General features: G+C 37.4%; 1 protein-coding gene across 6 annotated transcripts in view; it reads right to left on the bottom strand.

Annotated features, from left to right (window-relative positions):
- Positions 1 to 25,189, bottom strand: part of kat6b (K(lysine) acetyltransferase 6B) — a 52,620-nt gene that overhangs the window by 8,549 nt on the left and 18,882 nt on the right. For 4 of the 6 annotated variants that reach the window (XM_007252262.4, XM_007252265.4, XM_049481553.1 and 1 more), the window contains exons 3-12: positions 9,566 to 9,674; positions 8,586 to 8,701; positions 7,431 to 7,512; positions 6,795 to 6,927; positions 5,383 to 6,290; positions 4,656 to 4,777; positions 4,121 to 4,227; positions 3,879 to 4,020; positions 2,550 to 2,711; positions 2,112 to 2,205 (exon numbers count right to left, since the gene is read on the bottom strand). In XM_007252262.4, coding sequence (XP_007252324.3) covers positions 2,112 to 2,205; positions 2,550 to 2,711; positions 3,879 to 4,020; positions 4,121 to 4,227; positions 4,656 to 4,777; positions 5,383 to 6,290; positions 6,795 to 6,927; positions 7,431 to 7,512; positions 8,586 to 8,701; positions 9,566 to 9,674 — 1,975 coding nt within the window. The remainder of the gene's footprint in view (positions 1 to 2,111; positions 2,206 to 2,549; positions 2,712 to 3,878; positions 4,021 to 4,120; positions 4,228 to 4,655; positions 4,778 to 5,382; positions 6,291 to 6,794; positions 6,928 to 7,430; positions 7,513 to 8,585; positions 8,702 to 9,565; positions 9,675 to 25,189) is intronic. The other 2 variants (XM_007252266.4, XM_007252267.4) reach the window with 2 other exon arrangements.

Genomic DNA, 25,189 nt, shown 5'->3' with positions numbered 1-25,189 from the left:
TAATGCAACCACCTGGGAGGAACTCTACAGAGGATGCACACAGAGCGGTCACAACTCGGCTTGAAGTAAATATATAGTGGGCCTGGCGAAATTTACATTCTCAATGATGTGCAAACATTATTAGCTATGCTCAGAATGCAGGGCTAAATCTGCAAGACTGAATCTGATTTTTGGCACATCTAGATTGTGTCTAGATTAGGGGGGGGGGGGACAAAATACTGACATTACAATATATTGTATTGTATTTTCATTGGCGATTTAACAGCAAAATATTGATATTTGAAAATTATCCTCCTCCTATTTGACTTTTTAAAGTTACTGCTTTATCACTCCATGTGATGGCGTTAATCAAATGAATAGGGTAAACCTGCGGTAAAGAATACTGGTACTCTTTTTTTTTTTTTTTTAACTGACACCAATAAATCCATTATTCCTAGAGTATTGTATCATCTTCAGTAACAGATGTGCTGTACAATATCATAGAGAACTGAGATCAGAGAGATATAGCAAGTATCGCAGTACAGTGATATAATGTTTATAATGGGCAATGTTTTGTTGTATATTCAGATGATCAGTCATTCCCACACCAATTCCAGAATGAGTTTTCATAGTCTGCTCATCCAGAAACCACATGCAAATCAGATGCAAACCACATTTGGAGGTGGTCTGAAAAGCAACTGGTCTCAGTATGGACGCTAAAATTGGATTTTAATGTTTTAATGTCTTTTGCCTTATTTACAAGAAGAGCAACAAAGATAAGTTATTGACACAAACCCTGTTCTCACGGTAACCCATGCAGATACATTTGTTATGTAAAAGACACAAATCCGATCTGACCACTTGCAAATAAAAAGTGCAGACGGTCATCTCAACGGATCTGATTTAAGAAACAAATCAGATTAATCTGCAATATTAAAATAGGCTTTAAAGAAGTTTTAGGCTCAACATTAGGTGAAGGTGGGAAAAAGTGATGGAAAGCATTCTAAAGCTTATCCCTTGAAAAAAAATATATATATACACAGCTCTGGACAAAAATAAGAGATCACTTAAAAATGATGAGTTTCTTTGATTTTACCAAATTGAAAACCTCTGGAATATAATCAAGAGGAAGATGGATGATCACAAGTCATCAAACTAAGCTAAACTGCTTGAATTTTTGCAATAGGAGTGGCATAAATTTATCCAAAAGCAGTGTGTAAGACTTGTGGAGGAGAACATGCCAAGATGCATGAAAACCGTGCTTAAAATCCAGGGTTATTCCACCAAATATTGATTTCTGAACTCCTAAAAATTAATGAATATTAACCTTTTTTTCTTTGCATTATTTGAAGTCTGAAAGATCTAAATCTTTTTTTATTACTTCAGCCATTTTTCATTATCTGCAAATAAATGCTCTAAACTACAATATTTTTATTTGTAATTTGGGAGAAATGGTGTCTGTAGTTTTTAGAATTAAACAACCAATGTTCATTTTACTCAAACATATACCTATAAATAGCAAAATCAGAGAAACTGATTCAGAAACTGAAGTGGTCTCTTAATTTTTCCAGAGCTGTATATATAAACTACATTAACCTTGTAAGAAAGGACAACTATGTCACACACATCTCAAATCTGCCTTAAGGGCATTTGTCTTTTCACCACACAACCTCAAAGCTTTTGATCTAATAAGAGATTTACAGCCTAATGCTGTCATCTGCATTTTGTAAAGGCTGCTACAAAGGCACACATCCTAGTATGTTTAAACAGCACAGCACCCTGCTCTTTTCAGAACAAGCTCAACATTTATACTCTTCATTTTGTTCAATTAAATGTAGGAATGCGTATGTCTTGCTTTGTTTTACACAGTTATCATTTAACCTGATCAATAAATCAAAGCAACAAATAAACAACAATAAAGGAACAATAAATAAAAAACTAGAAGCTGTTACGAGGGTATAAGACTGTTGAGAGCCGTTTAAATTCCGCCAAATGATGCCAGTTCTGTACATGAACACATGCCTTGTGCCCTGGTTTTGTAGGAAAAAAAGAAAAAAGAAAAAATCCCCTTTTCATGATGACATCATGTGAAATGCAGCCAGAACTTCAGGAGCAGTTAATAAATAACTTACTGAAATCAATGAGGAACCTCCCAAATCCTTGCCTTTGGTACTGGGGCATGATCATTATGCAGGAGACATTGTACTTCTGCTGGCAAAGCTTTTCCTGAGAGAGAGAGAAATAGATAGAGTATGTCAGAGCTCTGCCAACGCAGGCAATTCACTGCACCTGCGCTATCCTCGACTGAACCAAGCAAAACATGCAGAGAGAACACCGCAGCTCTCAGAGTCAGCAGCATAAAACAAAAATGTGCAATACTGGCCAGTTCACAGCAAAATATAGCCTAGATTTAATTCTTCCTCATCTGTTAAAAAAAAACCAACAAAAAAAAAAAAACACTGAACTAAATCTCTCTGCCATATTAATTCAGTTTTACATTTTTCTCTCACAAACAAAATTCTCTAAGATAACAATCTGTATATTACACAGACACAATGAGGCTGGAATACCTTTGAGAAGTATCCTACAAGATGGCAACCTTTTGCATCATTCTGGGTTAGAACGTAGAAAAGGAAAGGCTCCACATCGTAGTACAGGGTCTTGTGGTCCAAAAAAAGCTTCGCAAGCAAACACAGGTTTTGGCAGAAGATTTTGCTGATATTTCCATCAACCTACAAAAAAGAAAGAAAAGAAATAGAAAAGAAAATAGTTTTGACATGGCTGTTTTACATGTGCATTGTTATTTTACATGACCTACATTCATTTCAATAGAAAGTCATTTCAGAAATTAAATTTCATAACATTTTGTACGCAAAATAATCTGGATCTACTTAATTAATTCAAGTTAAATTTCAGTAATTATCCTTTACTAAGGACATAATATACTCAAAAATCACATCACTCAATCATTTCTCTTTTTATCTGAAGAAAAAAAAAACACCACATAAAATTAAAATGTTGCAAAAAATATATAACAATAAAAAGTATGAAGAATTCCTTTTTTTTATTAGTTAGTTAGTCTGAAGGGCAAAGTTTAGCTACAGAGATTTCTCCTGGATGCCCACAGTCAGCATGTGAACGTATTAAATTCCACAAGCAGCCCCACCACCTGATTTAACATCATTAAAACACTGATTTACCAAACCAGCTGATATGATTACAACTGTAAGTCTATAAATAATGCTAGAGAGCTTTGGAGAGCTTTTAATGGAACACACAGATGTAAAACCACCATTTTTAGCATGAATGTAATTTGCATTTATTCTAATATTAGTGTTTTACTTCAAAAAAAGAAAAAGAAAAGCAGCTTCAAAATGTGATTTTCACAGGTGTCCAAAATATTAGCAAAATACTGCATTTCTTAAACTCTATCTGTCTTAACACTCCCCACTAATTGCTCATGCTAATAAATTCACAAAATATAGAAAGCCTCTTATGTTTAAAGACACTTCAGAGATTTCCACTTCCGCATTTGGAAAGCAAGACAGCGAATCCTGCAGTGTTAAATTAACAGTCCTAATTTATGCTGATTATAGACCCTGTAAAGACCTATGGATTTCAATCCAAACTCAAGGAGCTTTCCAAGTGTTCAAAAGAGCATCTGGTTGATTAACAGCACCAGGAGGGTTAAAATTCACTGACGTTAGCCAAAATTAGTTAATTCATGCAGGTCAAGTTCTCCTCCAAGTGCTTTAAAAATGTTTGAGGGGTGAGTCTGGCAGATCAATGCCTTTCAGTTCTGGATCTGGCGCTCTAGGCAGCACGGCCAATGCAGATTTGATTAAATTAAGATGCAGATGCTTAAAGACTGCACATCACGCTGAAGAGGCTGAACTGACCTCAAACACAGAAAGGCTATCTTTTCTGTAGATCTCATTAGCTGGCGGATGAAACCAGCCACACTTCTGTGCGTGCCTCTGCAGGATGTTTGGGCTTTTCATGTACTTCAGGCAGAACTCACACAGATAGAGTTTCTGCAATCTGTGGAGAAGAAGACAAAGAAAAACAGCAATTAATGCATTCATTTAAAACTCTAATATATATATATTTTTTTACTTGGGTAGGGCATATAGACCGTTACCTTGTGTATTCTGGTGGATAAGGTGATGAGTACCAGGTCTTTATTTCATAGTTTCCAAACTCTATCAATAAAGGGTATTGTCCTTCATCACCGTTAGGATCAGCCCTCTGTAAGCAAAACAAATCAAGGTGTATACAATAAATCAAGCTGAATAATTACATCATAAACTATAATTCTTAAAATGTACAAAACAGCTGAAATAAAAGGTTTATTTTTTTTAATTTAGAAGATTAACATGACTAACAGGCAAACTATAGTTTCTTTTACATTTATTTTCAAGGGACTTAGAGCTTTTATAAAACCAAATTGCTAATTTTGAAACATATCCTCCTTATATTTCAATAAAGGAAAAGTGTGAAATATAAAAAAATCACTCCCACATAAGAGTTCATTACAGATTTTTTGACAGAAAGAAAAGCTTATCCTCTGTTTGAAGCTTGAGACATGCCCTCTGTAGGTTCTTCATGTAAATAAATATATATACACAATCTAAGCAACCTCCCAGCACTATTAAGGTGTTAAACTCTCTTCTCACCCTTGCAGTGAGTTCCTGGGCCTGTCTGTAGACCTTAACATCCTCTTCAGACACGTGGTCACTGGGTGAAGTCAGTCCTCCTTCCTGAGCCTCTCTTTTCAGGCATCTCAAGGTGTTTAAGACTGTCAAATAAAAAAACAAAAACAAAAACACTGAATTAGATCAGATGCAAATCTGAAGAGGGAACCACTACAAAACAAAACACTCATGCAATTTCATAATGAAGCACAATTTAATACTGCTGCTGAAAAAACATAACATAACATATACTTAACATAACAACATAATATTAAGCACAAGATCACTACAGAGCACTCAACATCACTTAAGAACATCGACACTGTATTTATCTAACATTGGCCTGTCAAAATTTGTATGTTGGTCATGAGGAAACAGAAGGGAGCAGAGAGAAGAGCTATATGAGATGGAAACACTCCACATTAGGGTGTTTGTTTATAATGGGGAGGGGGGGAACTGAATGATTTAGGTTGGAGAGGCAGTTAATCAGAATGAATATTTGAGTGGGCAGTTAAAAACAGTAGAAGGCTGGTCGCAATTTAGTGGTTTCAGAAAAATAAAAAGGTGGAAAAAAAACAATGTGGAAACAAAAAAAATCAAATCAAATCAAATTAAATTGGTGTTATTTTACTAAGCAGAATGCCTTAAAAAAGGACTAAAGAAGCGAGAGCTGGTTGGCCGCTGTGGGAGGCTGAGGCCCTGTGCTTACCATGGTTTTGGTCAGGCTTAATTCTTCCGTCTGCCAAGCTGTCCCTCCCTGGCGTGGGGTTCCCCCTCTGAGGGGAGGCCTTAAACCTAAACTTGCCTAGCAGCCTGTGCTTTTTCAAAAAGGTAGTTCGTTTGAAATGAAGCGCTGTCTTAAAGGGCCGGCCTCTCTTGGGTGCCCAGCCCGAGGCTGAGCAGGACATGGATGCTAGCTTGCTACTGAACCCTTTGATGGGCTTGTTTCCGTGGAGCTGAAAAGGCGTTTTGGGCGAAGAGGAAGCGTCCCGGGCGCACCGCCCTCGCTTAGGCGGCGCGTAGTTGGGGAGTCCCTTCTGCCGGGACTGTCCCTGAGTGGCATAGATGTGAGACAGTCCGTCAAAGAGCCCCTTCAGCTGGCTGCTGCCTGGGAGGCTGCTGAGGGAGGGGCCGCTAGACTGGGACGAGGAGCTCTGCGGGGACTGGGCGGACGGGGGCGAGGGGGACTGACCGGGGCAGGGCGTAGTGAGCGCGCTAGACGGGGCGGTTAACCTCGGGCCGGTACCTGGTGCCGTGGCGCTGGAGTGAGGATCGCACAGTCGTTTCCGATAGCCTCGTTTCCGAGGCCTATGCTGCTCAGGAGAGTCTGACGAATCACCACGCGTGCGTCGGCCCAAAGGGGATGGGGTGAAAAATTTGGAGAGGCCGTCAATGAGACCTTTGGTTTTCTTGTTGTAGTGGGGCAGCGTGGTGAGGGCAGTGAGAGAGGCTGGGGTGGATGTGAGGGGATCGGTGAGGCTCAAGCGGCTCCGGGCGTCTGTGGTGGGTGCAATGGTGCTGGATGAGGGTGGGGTGCAGATAGTGCTCTTTAGACCCCTACCATGTTCCTCCTCTCTCTCTGACAGCTGAAGGGGTCCTGCATCACCACTGTCAGACCTGTGTAGCAAGAGGCAGCCGACAAAAAGAAAAACAGAAATTAAACTACAAATAAAAGGAGCAGAATCGAGATATGTGCACGATAACAAAAAAAACACCAGATTCCTAAATGTCTCATCAAAGTAAGATATTAACTCCAGGCTAATGTTTAAGCCTTCAGGGAAGATGAAATCTCTACAGTGTGACCAGTGTTTCGTAAGCCTATCAACAACACCCCCCCACCCCAAATGCAGGCAGTAAGCTGGCATACTAACTGATCCCTAACACAGAAGCATCTGTTAAAAACGGTTAGATTAAAAATGGCCTAAAGTAAGTGCACGAGTGCACTGTTAGCAGCTAATACAACTATATGACTTATGAAGAAAAAAAACAGTTAAAAAAAAAGTACAAAAAAATCTGAAGGCTTCCGTCTACAAGGAAAAAGTCAAAGTTTAGCAAACACAACATTTCTACTAAAACTGAAAAACAAGACAGATCCAGAGAGTGAGAAATGAGTTATCGTACATTGTTGGATTTGAGAGAATTTTCCTCGGCCTTCCTGGCTTTGCATATCGCCTTTTGATCTGCGCTGCCGTTTTGTGCAGCAGTCGTTTTTCCTCCTGCTCCTTTGGCCTGCATACTTGGCAGATCCACATCCCTGGGGGAAGTCCAGTAAAAAAAGGGAAGGGAGCAAAACAAAGAAAGAAGAAACAGCCTTTTAGGCAGGGATCATCAAGTCTATGGACACAACGTCTGAAATATCTGAACTGCTGACCCGTGAATGATTTTCTGTTTCTTATGAGGAAATTAGGAAGTACATAACACACAATAAAAAAAGAGAACACATTTATTCAGCCAACTCGCCCTTAAAATAAAATAAAGCCTCTTCTAAACACACACAGGCTCTGTTGAAACTGCTGCCAGTAGAGAAGAGTAAGAGGGATAAGGAGGGAGACAAAGACAGAGAGAGAGAGTGGGGGACTGACCTAGGAGGGGCATATCATCTTGCTGTTATGTAACAAGGAACATTTGTGTAATCTGGCTAGTTTAAACAGCTCTACTGCCTGTAAGAACAAGCTTCTGCTGCACACTACTGTAACCAATATATTGTTGTTTTTATGTTTGTAGATAAATAAAAAAGATAAAAAGATAGACATGCACCTTTTGGCATTCTGGAGAGAGGTGGGTCACAGCACTCCATATGAAACCCCCTATCACAGGAGTCACAGAACAGCATCTCGTCCTACAGACAGAAACACAACAGGATATACAAGATAAGCTTTCGGCTTATACTCCAAAAACCCAACAAACACTAAACGAAACCATGAGTAATCTCTGAATAATATGAGAAGACAAGTAAAAGCACAACATCCAAGTCAAGTCAGGTGGTTTTATCATCGTTGCTTAATATAACCTGAATGAAATGTTCTTCTGACTCACTGTGCAGCATAAACAGCTGCCTATTACATCATGATACACGACACAGCAATTAAACACAGGACAATAAATATATGAAATAACCAAGCAAAGCAAGAAGGTTTTTAAAAGATATAAGCAGTGTTTCTTACACTGACTTTTAACTCATTGTAGACGGCATAAAAACACTTTTCATTTTGTTTGGGTGAGCAAATATGGTGGGCAGAGGATCTCCAGTTTGTCCCAAATGCCACCCAAAACCTTACTGTGCAAAAGAGAAGCCTTATGCTAACCCTGTCCATTAGTGGCATTAATTTCTCTGGGCTCAGAGGCTTCTGGAAAGACCCAGCACACAGTGGAAACATGTATTGTGGTCTGATAAATCAGCATTTTAGACATTTCCTCAGTAGAAAACACTACACTACAATGTTGTCTCATTCTTTCTAAAAATTAGTTTTAATGTGTACAAAATAACACCTGATACACTTAACTGCTTGGTTTCCTTAGTGCCAAAACCTCTCTTAAGTGTTACAAAGTGGTAAAGGTTGTACCATCGCAGCCTTTTTCAGAATGTGTCTAAAGCCTTTATGCTGTCTGTAATGAAATACAATACTATCTGAAAAATATTTTCTTGCTTTTTTCATACTGCCTTAGATTTTTCTAATATGGGTTTGTATTTAGCGTGAAAGGGGGTATAACGCAAGTTGTAAAGATTTAAATGCAAGTGAGTGGTAATGGTAATAGGATGTGTAGTAGTATGTAGACCATACAGAAGTGCTTCACAGCAGTGTGCAGGAATAAATAATGTAAAATATTCGATCCCTGTGACTGTTTAAAGGTATTTGGTCAGTCTAAGATGTGTGGTATGGAACAGTGGTGAACTTCAATACAGGTACTTACAGCATTTTTCCCCTGAATCTGACAGGAACTGCACGTTTTGCATTCGATGCATTGCCACCGCAGTGCCTTGACATTTGCAGTCAAATCAGCTGAGAACTTCAGACATGACGGATGGCCTTTGTGAAGACATTTAAAAAAGAAGAGAGGAACGTTTCAGTGAAGGTAGGCTATCTACAGCATTTACACAGCATTTAAAAACAAGCAAACATCTTCCAATTCCTACTTTTGGCAGAAAATCACAAAAGCCTCAGTGAAGCATTACGACATATTTAAAGATCAACAGTTAAGTTTAATTAAGCCTTACGTCAAAATCAAAACAGAGGAACAAATAAAAACAGCGCAGGACCTTTCCTGACACGGGATAACTCAGCCTTAAATATTTGCAGATGGCAGCTACAATGCAGAAAGCCATGTGTGAAGGATTTCCAAGATCGGTGTTTAAATACACTGTATTATCAAACATTCTGAGCAGCTAATTAAAGATAATTTGATCTTAACGAGGCAGAAACGGTAAGTGCGCACAATATAATGGCAATCGATTTATTATAGTCATGTAGAAGCATGTCTGCGCCCGTCTCCCAGGACCGCAAGCAGCTGTGTTTTACAGTGAGAATGCATTTTCTGTACTTTTATGAACACTTAATGAAAACCACCCGTGTTGCTTCAGTCAAACTCAGCCATAAAAAATGTCACCGGGAGCACAATTCCTTGTGGCATTTCAAAATAATTGTTCAAAGCAAATTACTACACGAGAAGAGCAGGCAATTTAACAGCACCTTGGCAATTCTGATAGCAAGGAAAAATAGCAAGTAAGCTTAAAAAAAAGAATCTTACAAACTAGCACAATTTGCTGCCCTGATCCATCAGTAGCTACAGAAAAAGAACACTTTCACGGCTTGTAGAACACAAATCCATAATCCATATATATATATATTTATATACACATGAAAAAAAAGAAAAAAAAAGAAAAAAGGTCTTACCACTGCTTCCACAGTCTGCACAGGAGAGCAGTTCTTCTGGCCTCTTGTCTCGATTGGACTCCTTCGTTCCCAAACAGAAGCTGCATATAGGTATAGGGTCAACGCGAGGCTGGTGATGGAAGAGAAAGACAAAAGGAGAAGCACAATCAAATACATATTCAGTAAAAACTTTCATGTAAAAAATAGTATTAACACATATTAACACATCCATTTTTGCAATTTGTTTTTTAAACTTCCTGCCATTCCAATCCCATTTTACTGCTTAGAGACCTACCCCTCTGTTTTGTGCATTCTTGTTAGGCTGGAGGGGTGGGGGATGAGTGTTAGGGCTACATGACCCTTTACACAGAGTTTTCAAAGGCACACTCAAAACAGAGGCTGTGAGAATCATTGGTAGGATGGTGGCACAAGTGACCAAAGAAAAACCCAAAAAGTACTGTAACCACTATGTTGCTATACTTTAATGTGTATTATCAGTGTTTTACTGCCATCTTCTTAATAACAATCATAAAAATGCTAGTAGTTAATCTCAGTAGTTAGCTATGTAGCTAACTTTCCTGTTCCACTTTAAATGGTGCAACAGATGGCAGAGGCTGCAGAATTTAAGGTTTAACAGAAAAATAACATAAAATCTCTAATTCTATTATCAATGAATTAAGGAATAACAATAAGAATACATTGCCACACTTCCTGCCACTATTCTGAAGACTTATGATAAAGCCCCAAAGTTAACTAGTTAACCAGCAGCTCTAAGGGGAGGGGTTACTCTTCTAAAAACTCCTAAAAAGGAATATAAGAGAGAAATGGGATTGGGCCATTGCGAATCTGTAAATATATTTCACACAGACTTCCAGATAAAAAGTAATTAGGATTTCACCTTCTCCATTTTGGAGATTCAATACTATGGTACTTTTCAGTATTTTGGATAAGTTAGATAGGGACACTATGTGTCAGTTTCCTAAACAGGGATTAAGTTTGGTTTTGAACTAGGACTAGACTTAATCTTTGTCAAGGAACCTGACTCCATGTGTTCAAACATTTGCAGACACTAATTAAGTTGCAGCCCATTGCTGGCACAGATGTTTCATGTAGAGACAGTTACTCCAACAAAAGTACGATAAACTCGTTTTAATACATCTTATTTAAAAAGAAACAATGAATAATCATGTGTCTCAATATTTGGCATATAGTATATATATATCACTAGGCTGACATGTATTCCACTTCCATATACAGCTCTAGAAAAAATGAAGAGACCACTTCAGTTTGTAAATCAGTTTCTCTGATTTTGCTATTTATAGGTAGATTATTGAGTAAAATGAACATTGTTGTTTAATTCTATAAACTACCAACAACATTTCTCCCAAATTTCAAATAGAAAGTCATTTTTTAAAGCATTTATTTGCAGAAGATGAGAAATGGCTGAAATAACAAAAATGCTTTCATGCATCTTGGCATGTTCTCCTCCACCAGTCTCACACACTGCTTTTGGATAACATTTGCCAATCCTGGTGCAAAAATTCCAGCAGTTCTTGATTATAAACCAGAGGTTTTTAATTTGGTAAAATAATAATCCAGAGCTGTATATAAATTAATATCAAAAAATAAAAGCAGCCTTAAAAATGTATAGCCACTATCAAACAAACTTATTTTCACTTTTGACATAATGTGAAGCTTAGTTGCTCTTTATATTGTGCCACAATTTCATGATAACTGGACCAATAGAAATGCTTCAAATTTGCCATTTTAGAGATTTGCGAGATTTTGCTTGAGAGAAACACGTCTTTTCAACAGCCAGACAAGAAGCCGCACTGAAATAAAGTCGCGATATAATCTAAATGGTCGCGACAGATGAGATCAGAGCAGATTTGTTCTACACAGTAGCAATCAAATCATTAACACAGCCACTAGATTCACGCTGCACAGCATTAAGTGGCGTATTAAAAGGCTGCTGATTAGAGACTGACACACTGACATCTGGCGCAGATAGCGCTGTATGAATATTTGGTGCTGAATCTGACAGGTGGTGACAAACTCTGGGAGGAGGCTAATTGTTAAGCTCATGATTAGAGATAACACACCCCTCACAGCAGCAGATATAAAACAGCCTCTGGCATAATCTCCCAGCAGACATGATGACCTTCTTATCAGTCGCTCGCAGCTCTGAGGCACAGCCCAAAAGAGCATTCAGCAGCCCTGATTCTGAAAAAGCCAACATGATGGGAATGATGCTGAAAATGCAGATAATATAGAAAGAAAAAAAGAACAAAATCACACAATTCAGGCCTGCATTGTTTCACACTGCCCCTGGCCTGAATGCAAGAGAGAGGCTACAGCAAACAGCACTCGGTTCACACTGGGAGAGTATTTAACTTCCTCTAACTCCACAGGGCTGACCTCAGCTAGAGCATGCACAGGGAATGCTACTGATGCCAAAAAAAAAAAAAAATGAGAATGAGGAAATAAGGTAAAACATAAGCCTTCAGCTTGTATGTAGATAAGACCACAGACACATTGTCCCACCCTTCTAAACTATGGTATGAACAATAAACTGCAGAACTGTAATAGTGTGAATGTGACTGGCTGAAGAGCTGGCCAAAAGGCTGAGCCCTCCTAACCTTGCTGCTCACAGCTCACACTTGATTTTTTTTTTGAGTATGTGTATATTTAGCACAGTTTCACTTCTGCTTTTTCTCTGTTAACCAGCAAGCGTAGCAAGTATAGCATTCGATAGGACCTCCTGAGGGCAAAAATGTAGGCAACAATGTAAAAAAATAAAATAAAAAATAAAATCTCAACATTATGACTGAACAAACAGTTGTATTCAGTTTTGTACTGTAGATGTGCCAAAACAGCAACAAATGGCATCATTTGGAGCCATCAAATATGTAAAATAAAATGTATTATTTCACATTAATGTTGAAGAGAATCAAAACGGTGCCAAATCAAATGATAAAAAGTGCAATTTACCTATTAAAAATGTAGCTTAAAGAATAGTATGCAGTAGTTTATCAGTAGAAATGCAAAGATTACTCAACATAATCTGCAAGTGTCGATTATAAAAAATTGTGTCTACTCCAAAATTCAGTTTCGACTAATCGTTAATTTGTAACTGCACTGCACTGCACTTCACAAAGTACTGAGAACAGAAACACTACAACGGTCACTCAGTTCACAATCAGTTTGGTCACCAAATAAGCTCAAGCACAACACATTACATATTTTATACTACCCATCAAAACATTACACATGTAAATCTTCTGGCTATTTAAATCCCTTGTTCAGCTGTTTCTATTGTGGTGATGAAGCAATGGAGAAAACTAGGAACAGAGGACATACCCACAGATGACATACAAGAAGTAAAAAGCCTAGACAAAAACAGAACTAGAAATTGTCAGACTTTCCCAGTATCCAGACTACAAAATCAAAGTGAAGCAGCTGGGTACATACTATTTGAGTGAAAGGGGAGGAATGGAAGGGGAAAACAAAAAAACAAAAAAAACAAATGCACTTGTGTTGTAATAACTAGGAAATTGTTATCTGTTCACAGTTTCTAGATGATTCAGGTTTTTATGATAACGTCATGATGGATTCTGTTTAATGCTTGGCTTGCCCAACACTAAAAATGTTTCTCTACGCAACGATTAGTAAACATAATAAACAATGCTGGTTATAAAAATTGTAGTTTGAAAATGTCGGCATTGACTAATAGTTTGTAACATTTATAACTGCAAAGCTGTAAATGTCTTTTGGGCTTTTTAAGGGCTTTTTAATCCAATGTTCATCTTCACACAGTAAAGCGCACGGTAGAAATAATTGTTGAATAATCTGAAAAAGTAAGAGACACCAAAAAATAATCGACTCCCAAAATAATCATTAGTTGCAGCCCTAATATGTGAGCCTTACCAATCAATATGTACTGTACAGGAAGAGCTCAGTAGAACCAAGGATGTCCAATTTTATCCATCCTGGGCTGGTTTGGATGCAGGTATTAATTTTAAAACAGCTAGCAGCACAACTGATTTCACTCATTTAGGACATATTTACAGCAGCACTATTTGATCCATTTAAAAGGGACTCTGGTTCGTTTTTTGCACCCATAGTGTGGTTCGATTAAGCAGGTGTAAAACAATAATCGCGCTTGGTGTGGATCAAAGCAGTCAGTCCCAAACGAACTCTGGAGTGGTTTGCTTGTGGTGAGAACGTGATTTGGTCTCGATTTGACCCAACTATTAAATATAGTTCTTTTATTTGACCTTATCTGCTGATAAAGTGCAGTTAAATCTAATATATTAGCCAGATAATGCTAATAGCTAACACAACTATGACGAAGCGCTGTCTCTGCTCTTGCTCTTTACACAATCCGTATGTGCTGCATTCACTACTCGCAGCTGCATGATGTGCATGAAAGTGCTGCGTTCTAGTGTTCAGTGTTAAAGCAGCTTCACACTGCACAGATATTACAGAATCTTCTCACTATATTTACTTTCTTGCTCCAGCGCCAGACAGCTCTGACCAATCAGAGGAGACGATGTGCTTGCGTGGATTATTGGCGCGCATTTTGTTGAGTTTAGGTTTATGCCTGTGTGAAACCAAACCAAACCAAACAGGGAGAAAACACTCCAAGTAACCAAACTCATCAAATGATCCCTTAAATCAGTTGGTCTTCAAACTGCTGGTGATCTGTGTGTTTCTGTGTTTTACTACAACAAAACATCAGTCTTTATGGATATGACTCAACACTCCTGCATAAACATATAAAATACAACACATCTGATCATATTAAACACTATAAATATGAAGTTTCACTCCTATTGTTTTCACCAGCGGGAAGAGCTATAGAGATAATCAGAACTTTCCCTGGTTGCAGCAAAACAAACTGAAGGCTGTTATGGTAACAGAAGGTCACAGAGCAAACATTTCAGTTGCGTATGTGACCACAGCAGCAGTTAACAGCCCTGTCAAAAACCAGGCGGAAGTTTCACTCAGGCAAATGGTTTGATGGGTCATGTGTGAACGCTAATGTGCACGAAAATAAGCTTTCACCAATACCAACGCCAATAAACAGTGCCAACACGCCTAGCTAAACAAACAGAACACAGAAGAACCAGAAGATTAAGATTATGATCACGATTACCACCTCACATTAAAACCTCACCCCAGACTTTCAAGAGCCAGTGATGCTTCTGGTTCAGTCTGAGCTGGCAGCAAGAATAGCTGAAGAAACCTATGAATGCATAAACACTAGAGCCTAGTGCTGCAACTAATGATTATTTTAGTAAACGACTAATATGACAAGAGTCAATATTTTCTATATTTTCTGCCAAGTCTTTGTCGATTACTGCTTGCTGTGGGTTCTGATTCAAGCTTTCAATACCTTTAATTAACCGTAAAATGTTCTGATATTTCGTAATAAATACATAATCTGCTCTGCTGGCTCAGAAATCAATATTTGGTGGAATACTCTTGGTTTTGAAATCAGTTTTCATGCATCTTGGCATGTTCTCCTCCACCAGTCTTACACACTGCTTTTGGATAACTTTATGCCACTCTTGGTGCAAAAAATTAAAGCAGTTCAGCTTGGTTTGATGACTTCATCAAACTATGACCATCCATCTTCCTCTTGATTATATTCCAGAGGTTTTTTTTATTTGGTAAAATCAAAGAAACTCATTATTTTTAAGAGGTGCAGTTTTTCCTTTTGTATAAAAAATCATCTAAAAAAAAGTTTTAGGAAAAAATATTATTTATAATGTGTTTAAATAATATGAATAGCACATAACATTGCATGTCCTGTAACATTGCTCACATTATTATGATGAATGAATCCTGAAATTATATATTCTACTGTCATAACATACACTGCCTTAAAATTAAAGCCTACTAAATATCCACACTCTTTACACTGATTTTATTGCTTGTTAATGTCTTATTAATTGCTTAATAAAGCCTTAGACATTTGTAAATGATTTATTTACTACTTATTAGGATTTATTCTGTGTAAGTATTATTGGTGCTTAATTAGGGGTCTGTGATTAATTAAATATTTATTCAGATCTTTTTAATGTCTAATTAGTGATCCTCACTTTAGAATATGATACACATCATGGTCTATTAGTGATTTATTAAGCCCTTATAAACTCAATAAACTCCAGCCCAGCCATAACCTTGCCAATCTCACATATAGATCAAACTGCTGCCAATTATAAGAACACTAATAACATGTAGAATTAGCTAATAGTTAATGCTTAATAATCTGCTTAACAGGGTGCTAACATAACTGTTTATTGTGCATTATAAGAACTAATACAGCCATTATTCATCATTTCCACATAAAAGACCCCAAATTAAGCACCAACAACACTTGCACAGAATAAAGCCTAATAAGTAGCGAATAAATCATTTACAAATGTCAAATTAAGGCTTTATTAAGCAAATAATAAGACATTAATAAGTGCCTAATTTGTGTTCCTTAAAATAAAGTGTTACCACAAAAACATCTTCACTTTTTTACAATTTTGACTGTTTTCGGCAGCATATTCATGCCCCCTGCATTCGTCAATAAAACCATATTGGGCAGGACTTTAGTCGATTCCGCTGAGTTCCAAAAAAACTAACCACTTCTGTCAACAGCCAGCAGCTTTCACTTAATCTTTCAGTTTTTTTAAAGAGTTTCCAGCTCACATCTCCATCCATAAACATACACACAACAAAACAACATCCAATAAACTGGATCAATGTCTTTTTCCTTCATGGACATCAAAAAGCTCTTGTGAACGCACTTTAAAAAACAACAGATAACAGATGCAGCTACAGATAGCACTGACTCATCTTCTACACATAAGTTTTACCTTCAGAATATGAGATGTTAGCATATCTCTCGGCAACATTCAGAAGGGGGGGGGGGGTGCATCTTATCTTTGCATTGGTTTTTGTTCTTACAGAGTGTGTACAGAATATCTCTCAGCATATCTCGGGGGTTAAAGTTTTACTGTAGATGATTCAGTTCATCTCAGCAGCAAACAGTATAAAATACATTAAACTGTACGTTTACTTCTGAAACACTGAACTGCGGGAACATTCTGCTCAAATTGTCCCACTCAGGTTTCAGTGTTTTAAAGAACAGCATTACCAACACGTAACATTATTTAAGTAAAGCTGGGTTGGGTATAGCTGCATATGAAAATAGTAATATTGTATTACCAATATAAAGTTGCAAAACTGTGTCGATTTTTAAAACACAGTCTCTATTAGTGCCAAACTGTGATTAAGTGGGTGCTGTGTTTAAGCCATAACATCCAGAAAGCAGTGTCTTCATACTATGACAGCTTTATAACATTTGGTTTAAATAAACACAATATACTGTATCGTAACCCCCCATATCATGATTCATATCATATTGTCCAGTAAATAAACAGTGCAAGGTGGTGTATAGGCCTGTCACGATAATTACATAACCCACTTATCATGCAATAAATGGACATGACCTCAATCATTTTTTCTGATTTTCATTAAAGTCATTGTGTTTACTTTCAAGTTTGTTTGCATAAAAATGAACTTACATGCATTAAAAAAATGCCGTCACAATGTTAACAGAGCATGTGCTAATCTACTATTAAAAGATAATTGTCTTAAAAAAACTAAAAAATCAAAAACAGCAATAATATTGTTCAACAGTGACATAAGCAATACTGGATAGTGCCCACTATCTAACGTTACGTTTTTACAATATACAGAAAAAGAGCTGAAATGCAACACAGGTATAAAGAATTATCTTCCTCAGAATTAGTCTAAAGACCACAATATTGTTGCTGTTAACCACAGCATATATAGTTCTGGAAAAAAAATAGACCACTTAAAAATGATGAGTTTCTTTGATTTTACCAAATGGAAAACCTCTGGAATATAATCAAGAGGAAGATGGATAATCACAAGCCATCAAACCAAGCTGAACTGCTTAAAGTTTTGCACCAGGAGTGGCATAAAGTTACTCAAAAGCAGTGTGTAAGACTGGTGGAGGAGAATATGCCAAGATGCATAAAAAAACTGATTAAAAACCAGGGTTATTCCACTACATATTGATTTCCGAACTCTTAAAGCTTTATGAATATGAGCTTGTTTTTTTTGCATTATTTGAGGTCTGAAAGCTCTGCATCTTTTTTGTTATTTCAGCCATTTCTTGTGTTCTGCACAATGACAGCATTTTTATTTGGAATTCGGGAGAAATGTCTGTAGTTTATAGAATAAAACAACAATGTTCACTCTTTGTCCATTTTACACGACTCATAAAAGCTGTGCCCGCTAGGGGCAAACAGAGCTAAATCCTAAATTGTCTCCTACCAGCACAAGATAGCCTTCCTTGATCACCATTTCTGATTTACCTCAAAAAGATCAGCTAAAAGCAATAGCCGAGGAGCCTGCATTACTGCTTATCCAAACAAACGGGAAGATGAGACGTCAGAAGAGCTCATTGTCACGGTTTGTTTAGTCTGCTGCTGACATAACTTCATATTGTGACACACTCTCTTCACAGTGCATGCTGGTACTGCATCTCACAGACATGTCACGTTACTTCCTGAGGATGTGCACAACATACAGCACGTCCTTAAAGACCAGGCACGCATACGCTTCACAAGCTCGGTGCAAGTCACGTCAGACTCAACTGACAGCCTGTTCCAAAAAGAGTTTATGCTATTAACATTTTATACACATGTATAACCGTGTACTAGTAACATCTCCCATTTTTGAGGTAGTTATGAAGTATTGAATAAATAAAATAAAACAAAAAAAATCAAGAAAAGCATGTGCAAGAGGGTTATGTACAATTCAGAGTGTTTAGCACTTGCATTATTCATGATATATCACATATATCATGTGCTACACATATAGGCCTATGTGTAATGTTAGCATACATTTCTAGGTGTAATCATACACAATATGTAGCCAACAGCTCCTGTTGTGAGCGTTAAATGGGAGTATGTTTAATGAATGATCTTTTTCTAATACAGTACAGTTCAGAAGGTAAGTTAATTTGGGCCAGTCATAAGGCTAGATAAATTATTCCAAACATTTCTCTCTCAATATATTTCTTAATCCAAGTCAGCATTTTATAATTCTGCAAAAAAAAAAACACAGAAAAACTGCCAGTAATGCCTGCAATGGATGTCTGTACCTACAAACATCTCACAAACAAATTTGCCAGTTGACATAATATGATATGATGCACAACAGATATCGGTCAGTGAAATGCAGTAAAAAATATTAAGGGGAAAAATATTAATACAATCATACAACTGTTATTGAAACATTTTGCCCAATTCTAACCTATTCCAATAATTACATCATTATTTATTGTACAATAAAAGGTAATTACCTCAATGATTTTTGTTGACCTCCATATTACCCATTGTTTTTACTTGAATAACCAATATTTTAGCCAGTTTTGCAAGAAACAGTGCATCAATAATGGCATCTCCCTACGCACAGCACAGACTAGGCTAAAATTTGTTTTTACAGCATTTTATTGTACATGCAGCAAAATTCAGAGAGGATGTAAAACTAAAAATGAAAAAACTAAATAGAACATTCATTTATCAAACTATTAATTATATAAATAGCAGTAATTTACCCTTTCTAAGAATGTAACAGGCATTAAACTGCTGTTATTTTAATATAAATTACAATATAATAGTCTTACAATAACAATATCATTCATTCATCGGAATTAATTCCGGGACAAATTCATATCTTCCAAAACATTAGCATGAAAGGCTTCCTCTGAGTAGAACCAACATCCCAAAATAAGCCTATTTAAACTGCTCTTAAGCAGTATAGCCCGTTTATGAAGCTGAAGCTGTCAAACAGTTAAGATAACTTAATACAGAGTTATTTTCCCTTCGTGTTAAACCAGATTCTTATTCCTGTTGCTTCACACTGAAAGGAATCTGATTCACCAAGAAGTTATTTCTATTGGTCCCTACTAAAGATAATAAGTGCCTGCAGGAAGAAAGCTGTCAGCCCTGGATATAATCAGATCGTAATGCTGGGAAAGTGCGAGGCTAAAACAGAAACACACACATTCTGCGCATAGTCTCAACCAAAGTCTTTTTTTTTTTTTTCACGCCAGGAAAAACCAGCTATACAAACTCGCCCGAGCTCCGGCGACGCCAGCATGCAAGTCTGAAAAGCAATTCCGTATGAGACGCACTGACAAAACCTAACCCAATCTCCTGAGACACGGTGTCAGAAGTCGGGAACAAACATTCAGTTCAATTCGCTCCCAGAAGACTCCTCAGCAAGAGACAGGCTGATCCATCAGGGAACTGTAAATTAGATGCTGATCGGGCATCAGAATACACGCTGCTGAAGCCAATGCGGTGTACCACCTCGGGAGATCCAACCAGCCCCGGCTCCCCGCTGTGCAATATTTAGCCTATAAATATCAAGTGTGTTTTGTTGAGAGATCTGTTGAGAGCGACAGTAGCCTAATTGTCTTATGCAACAGGCAATCAATCCCCTTAGAGATCTATTAATAATCCTGGCAGACCATCAATTTGCACATGGGTTATTCATAAACACACCAGTATTTCCATTCATGTGACGGTCGAGGAGGAGATCCAAATCGATGCTTCCTGCATGGTACACGCTCCACTATACGCAAGTGATTTTTATTTTTTTTGTCCACTGAAATTAATATCTATTCAGTGCCGTAAAAGCTTAGTCATCCCTGCGGAGAGGCATGACCAAAACAAAACACACACAAAATCCCACCATGCACATTACGCTCAACACCAACCGCCTTCCGACCAATAGATCCCAAACCACAAGGGGAAGAGAAAAATACAAGCAAACAGCCTGGCAGGAATAAACACCTCACTGGAGTCCTGACATGACATTAACAACGCTGTAAATTCAACTCGCTGCCAACAACCCAGACTCAATGGATTTCATCAGCACAGTTATAGAAAGCATAGATTTTGAAAATACCCCTCATAACCAGGGCACAAAAAAAAACGAGGAGAAAAAAAAAAAAAAAAAAAAAAAAAGTCACAGACTGTCTGCACTGACTTTCACAAGCATGAAATAAACATCCCACAACCAACCACGCAGTCTTCCCACCGCACGTTTATATATTCCTCCGCTTCCTGGAAGTGATTAACTGATGAATAGCTAAGCTAAGTTTCTACAGCAAGCAGAACCCTCACACACTTTTTTTACTCCACATTTTAATATATAGTTATATGTAACTCAAATCATCTTCTCAGTGAGAGAAAGTGTATATCACAGACTGTTTTGACTGACTCGGCTCATCTGATAAATAGCAGTCTCGCTAAGCTGTCTATGGATGACAGTTTGGTTGAAACTTGCAGAGTTAAAGACCCTCGCTGTGGTCTCATGGTGGTGAATGTAAATCTCGAGGAAAGCTTGAAGAGAAATGTGGAAAGCAGCTGCTCCCTCACACAGCTAATGATGGCCTTCTTGTTTTTCAATGATTCAGATCAATCAGCTCGGATCACCATTACCTGCCAAATAACTCTTCATTCAGTAGCACTGACAGTATTTAAATAAGGCCAGCATGATAGATAGAGGGAGAAATAGATACTGGAATAGATCTTGTGCGTGCAAAAAATATTGCAATATTTAAAACAATTCAAGATTGTAGTAAAATTAATAATGATACTGGCAGATATGATCTGTCTGACAAAAAGGTCACAAAAAATAAGATTGGTATTCTTTTTCTTTGGTATCAAACAGCAAAAAATGCTGTGGAATTGGCTGTATTTAATCAACATTGCGTGTCCTGCATTGTGAATACTGTGCATGCACACATTGCAGTGACAATGCTAAAACAAAATACTGTGCAACTCTAAGTAATGGATATTAGCCATCATTATATTAATACAGTATACAAGTTAAAATTAATACACAATTTGCATTACATTATACAACATAAAAAATTAAATACTATATGCTGTCCTCACCACAGTGGCAAGCACTTTTTTTTTCTTTTACATATTACATTTACTGAATAAAAACGTGGCTAACTAAAGGCTTTTTAGAAAATGCATTTCTTCCATTAACTGTTCCCATTAACACCACTATCTGCAACAATATTAAGAGAATGCTTATTAAAATGACTAAATTAAATATCTGCGTAAAATGTAAAAGTGTACAATGTTTTACATATTAGACAAGGCAGAGGTTACACCACTTTAAATACCTGTTCTTATTGCTGTACAGGAGACATAACGCAAGTTCTGCACTGTTTAACATGGAACTGAAACTTCTGAATAAGAGGGCAGCAAAAAACAAGCCAGTTTTAGACTTGAAGAATTTTTACCTCACAGTGTACATACTGTACGTGTGAAAAAAGGCTACTTGAGTTAACCCTTTATCCAAAGTTAGTGTTGTATTAAAAAAAATTAATTGTTTTAGATTTTTTGGGGGAGTTTACAGACTTTTAAACATTCCTATAATGACAATGTTTTGCCTCACAATATACATAAGTACCAAAATCATTACTACAGACAAAAATAATATAAAAGTTGTGTTCCCTTATTGACCAATAAAGAATAATTAGAATTGCAATCAGCAGATTTATAACTGAAAGTAATTAACATTTTTCGTATTATAAACTTGGCATTAGAAGCAATAGGTTACAGGAAATCACACAAATTAAGCCTGTATCCCAAATCCAAGTGTCGGCTCATCATCAAACTGGAACACAATACAAAGATCAAAAGTAATATTCACATTGTCAAAAAGGCTGCAATTATTACAATGTCAATTAGAAAGATTTGTCAACTTCAAATGTTCATTGTTGACTAATCGTTCATTTGCAGCACTACACAAAGTACTGGAGAAAGAAACACAGTGGGAGAAGGAAACCCTCAACTCTGCTGGCGTTTCCCAAAGCGCCCAAACACAACAGAATACACATTTCCTAACTAAATATTAGCATTTTCTACATTTAAAGGGCAATGATCTGGACATTTGAAGGACATTTAAACCCAAGTTGAGCTGCTAGAAACAGGTGCCATAACCACAGCAAGCAGAGATGAAGGGCATGGCAGAAATAATCATTGACTAATCCCAAAACATAATTGCCAGATTAGTCGACTACCATATCCATAAAAATAGGAATCAAATCTATACGCTCATATCTTTTATGTCTTATAGAGCACCTATAGGCATCTTTAAGCTCGATTTCAAAAGGATGCCATCAAGTTACTACAAGCTTCAGCAAAACCACAAACCATAAGTGTGGACTTTGCAACAGACAGAAGAGTGTTGCGTATGCACACTTACTAGAGTGTGTATTGCAAGAACCTGGCAATGTGATGCGCATAAAAGATTTTAGGGTTTAGGATAGTGTGCGTCATTTATTGAAAAAAAAAATTGATAATTCTGCTATATAGTTTCTATTCTTATACAAAACAAGAAAAGGTTTACTTTAAATGCAAACAGTAGAATCTAAAGACATAGTACAACACTTTTATATCAGGCAGAATTTAAACATAAAATGAACCACCATCTGCTACATTTGTTTGCATGCAAATAATGAACTAAAATAAAAAAAACTGTCAGTAAATCAAAATGAAGATACAAAAATTTCATATTGCAATATTTTCACATTTTCTTTGTGCCCATAACACTAATCATATCAGAGCCTGCAAGAGTAAATATTCTCAGGCCTCTAACTCAACAGTACTAAAGGTGGGTGGGCAACCATTGACTAAGTTTATCTTTTTGGATTTTGTGGACAGAAATTGCACCTGGCCTACAGGCTAGGGCTGCAGATTTTGGCAAATTATTGAATTTAATAAAACATTAAACATCTTTCATCAATCCAATAATTTGCCAAAATGTGCAGCCCTAGCCTATAGGCCACGTTTGACAACTTCTCATAGTAAATCTCCCACATCTTTTTGCAGCCAAGCCTTCTAGACAATTCAGTTCAAGCTCTTCCATTTGGACTGCATCAATATACAAGCTAAGAATCCATATTATTCCCTCTGGCTGTCAAAGTCAAGCTGTCTCATATTGAGTAATTTCAGTGGAAGGGTTCCAATGTTAGGTACAAACGTCTAACTGGGACTTCAGTTTAACACAAACGTCATAACAGTCAGAAAATCAACCACCAGGACACAAACATTTGGTTTAAAAGGAGACTCTGCACAAAGCTTTCCTCATGTTGGTCGTTCCTCGCTGCTGTCATTTCAGCACAGACTCTCAGAGCATGAGAACTACAAGACTGCGAGATAGAACGATAACAGTTTACACAAAACGTCTGCCGCCACAGTCAAAACAACTCTACACGACATGCACGTCATCTTATAGTCACAAAAACGCAGATCTGTCCTTTTGAAGAGCGGTTCACATCAATACCATGACCATTCTACTGCTCAGTGATTCCCAACTCTGGTACTGGGACTACTCTGGGACTACTCCCATTCAGACTGTTCCTACCCTGCTCCCTAAACAGCCAACCCAACCTTGGGTGGGTTCACACTACGCAATTTTAGGCCCAATTTTCTAAATTGCAGGCTGTTTTTGGAAAGTTGACACAGAAAGGACGTAAAAAATTTTCACAAAATATATACTGTTCACTGTGAGTGAGGCTTATAGACACAGAGCCACTGACAAATATATTTAGCAGGTTTGACATATGGACATGTTGGTGACTAAGGGTGTTTTTACACACCAGCACTATTTGGTCCGGTTAAAATGGACTCTGGTTAGTTTGTACCCTTAAATCAGTTAGATTGAGAAAGTGTAAAACAGTAAATCGCATTCGGGTGCGGATCAAAACAACCAAACCGAGACCAGCCAGAGGAGGTGGTCTTGGTCTGGTCCCACTCTGGAGCAGTTCACATGTGGTGAGAATGTGATCTGGGCTAGATCTGACCCAGCTATTAAATATACTAATTTTATTTAAGCTAAACCACTGATGAGGTGCAGTTTAATCATATATATTAGCCAGATAACGATAATTACCACAGCTATATACTGTGTGAAACCAAACCAAACAGAGGAAGAAAATGCTCCAATTAAACAAACCCATTAACTGATACGAACCAAAGAAACGAACCACAGGTGTTCAAACGCCCTAAATCTAGTAGTACACTAACTAGCTATAGGATTACAGGTTGAGGAGAAACTTCACTCCCCGTTTCTCCAAAAAAAGACCTTGTGCATGGCATTGGATCAGTTCTAGAGTGTGTTTAGGTGGAAAAAGTGTGTTTTTGGAGAGTAGACTGACTGGTTGCTGGTTCGTCCTGGAGAAGTTTTTGACCCTTTGACACTGAACATTGATGTAGTGCTTAAACCGCAACAACTAAAATATTATTTAATACAAGAAAAGCCAAGCTGTGACCTACTGCTCCTAAAGGTATTGCAGTGTAAACCTGGCTTGTTCATTAACAAGCTATTTCTGAGCTGAAATGGATGTATAAGATTAGAAAATTACTAACATTTATAGAGAAAGGGGTGTTTCAAGGCCAGGCTGGGAACCTGTTCTGTAGAGGATCCACTGCAGGTCATGCAGTCATGGCATATAAACAAACAATATGACTGAACAACATGTTGTTAAGTCTTTAAATCAGCAGAAATATATCAGCAAAC

Source organism: Astyanax mexicanus, chromosome 7, assembly GCF_023375975.1.
Source record: "Astyanax mexicanus isolate ESR-SI-001 chromosome 7, AstMex3_surface, whole genome shotgun sequence".
Taxonomy (NCBI): Eukaryota; Metazoa; Chordata; class Actinopteri; order Characiformes; family Acestrorhamphidae; genus Astyanax; species Astyanax mexicanus.
This window is presented reverse-complemented; position numbering and strand designations above follow the sequence as displayed.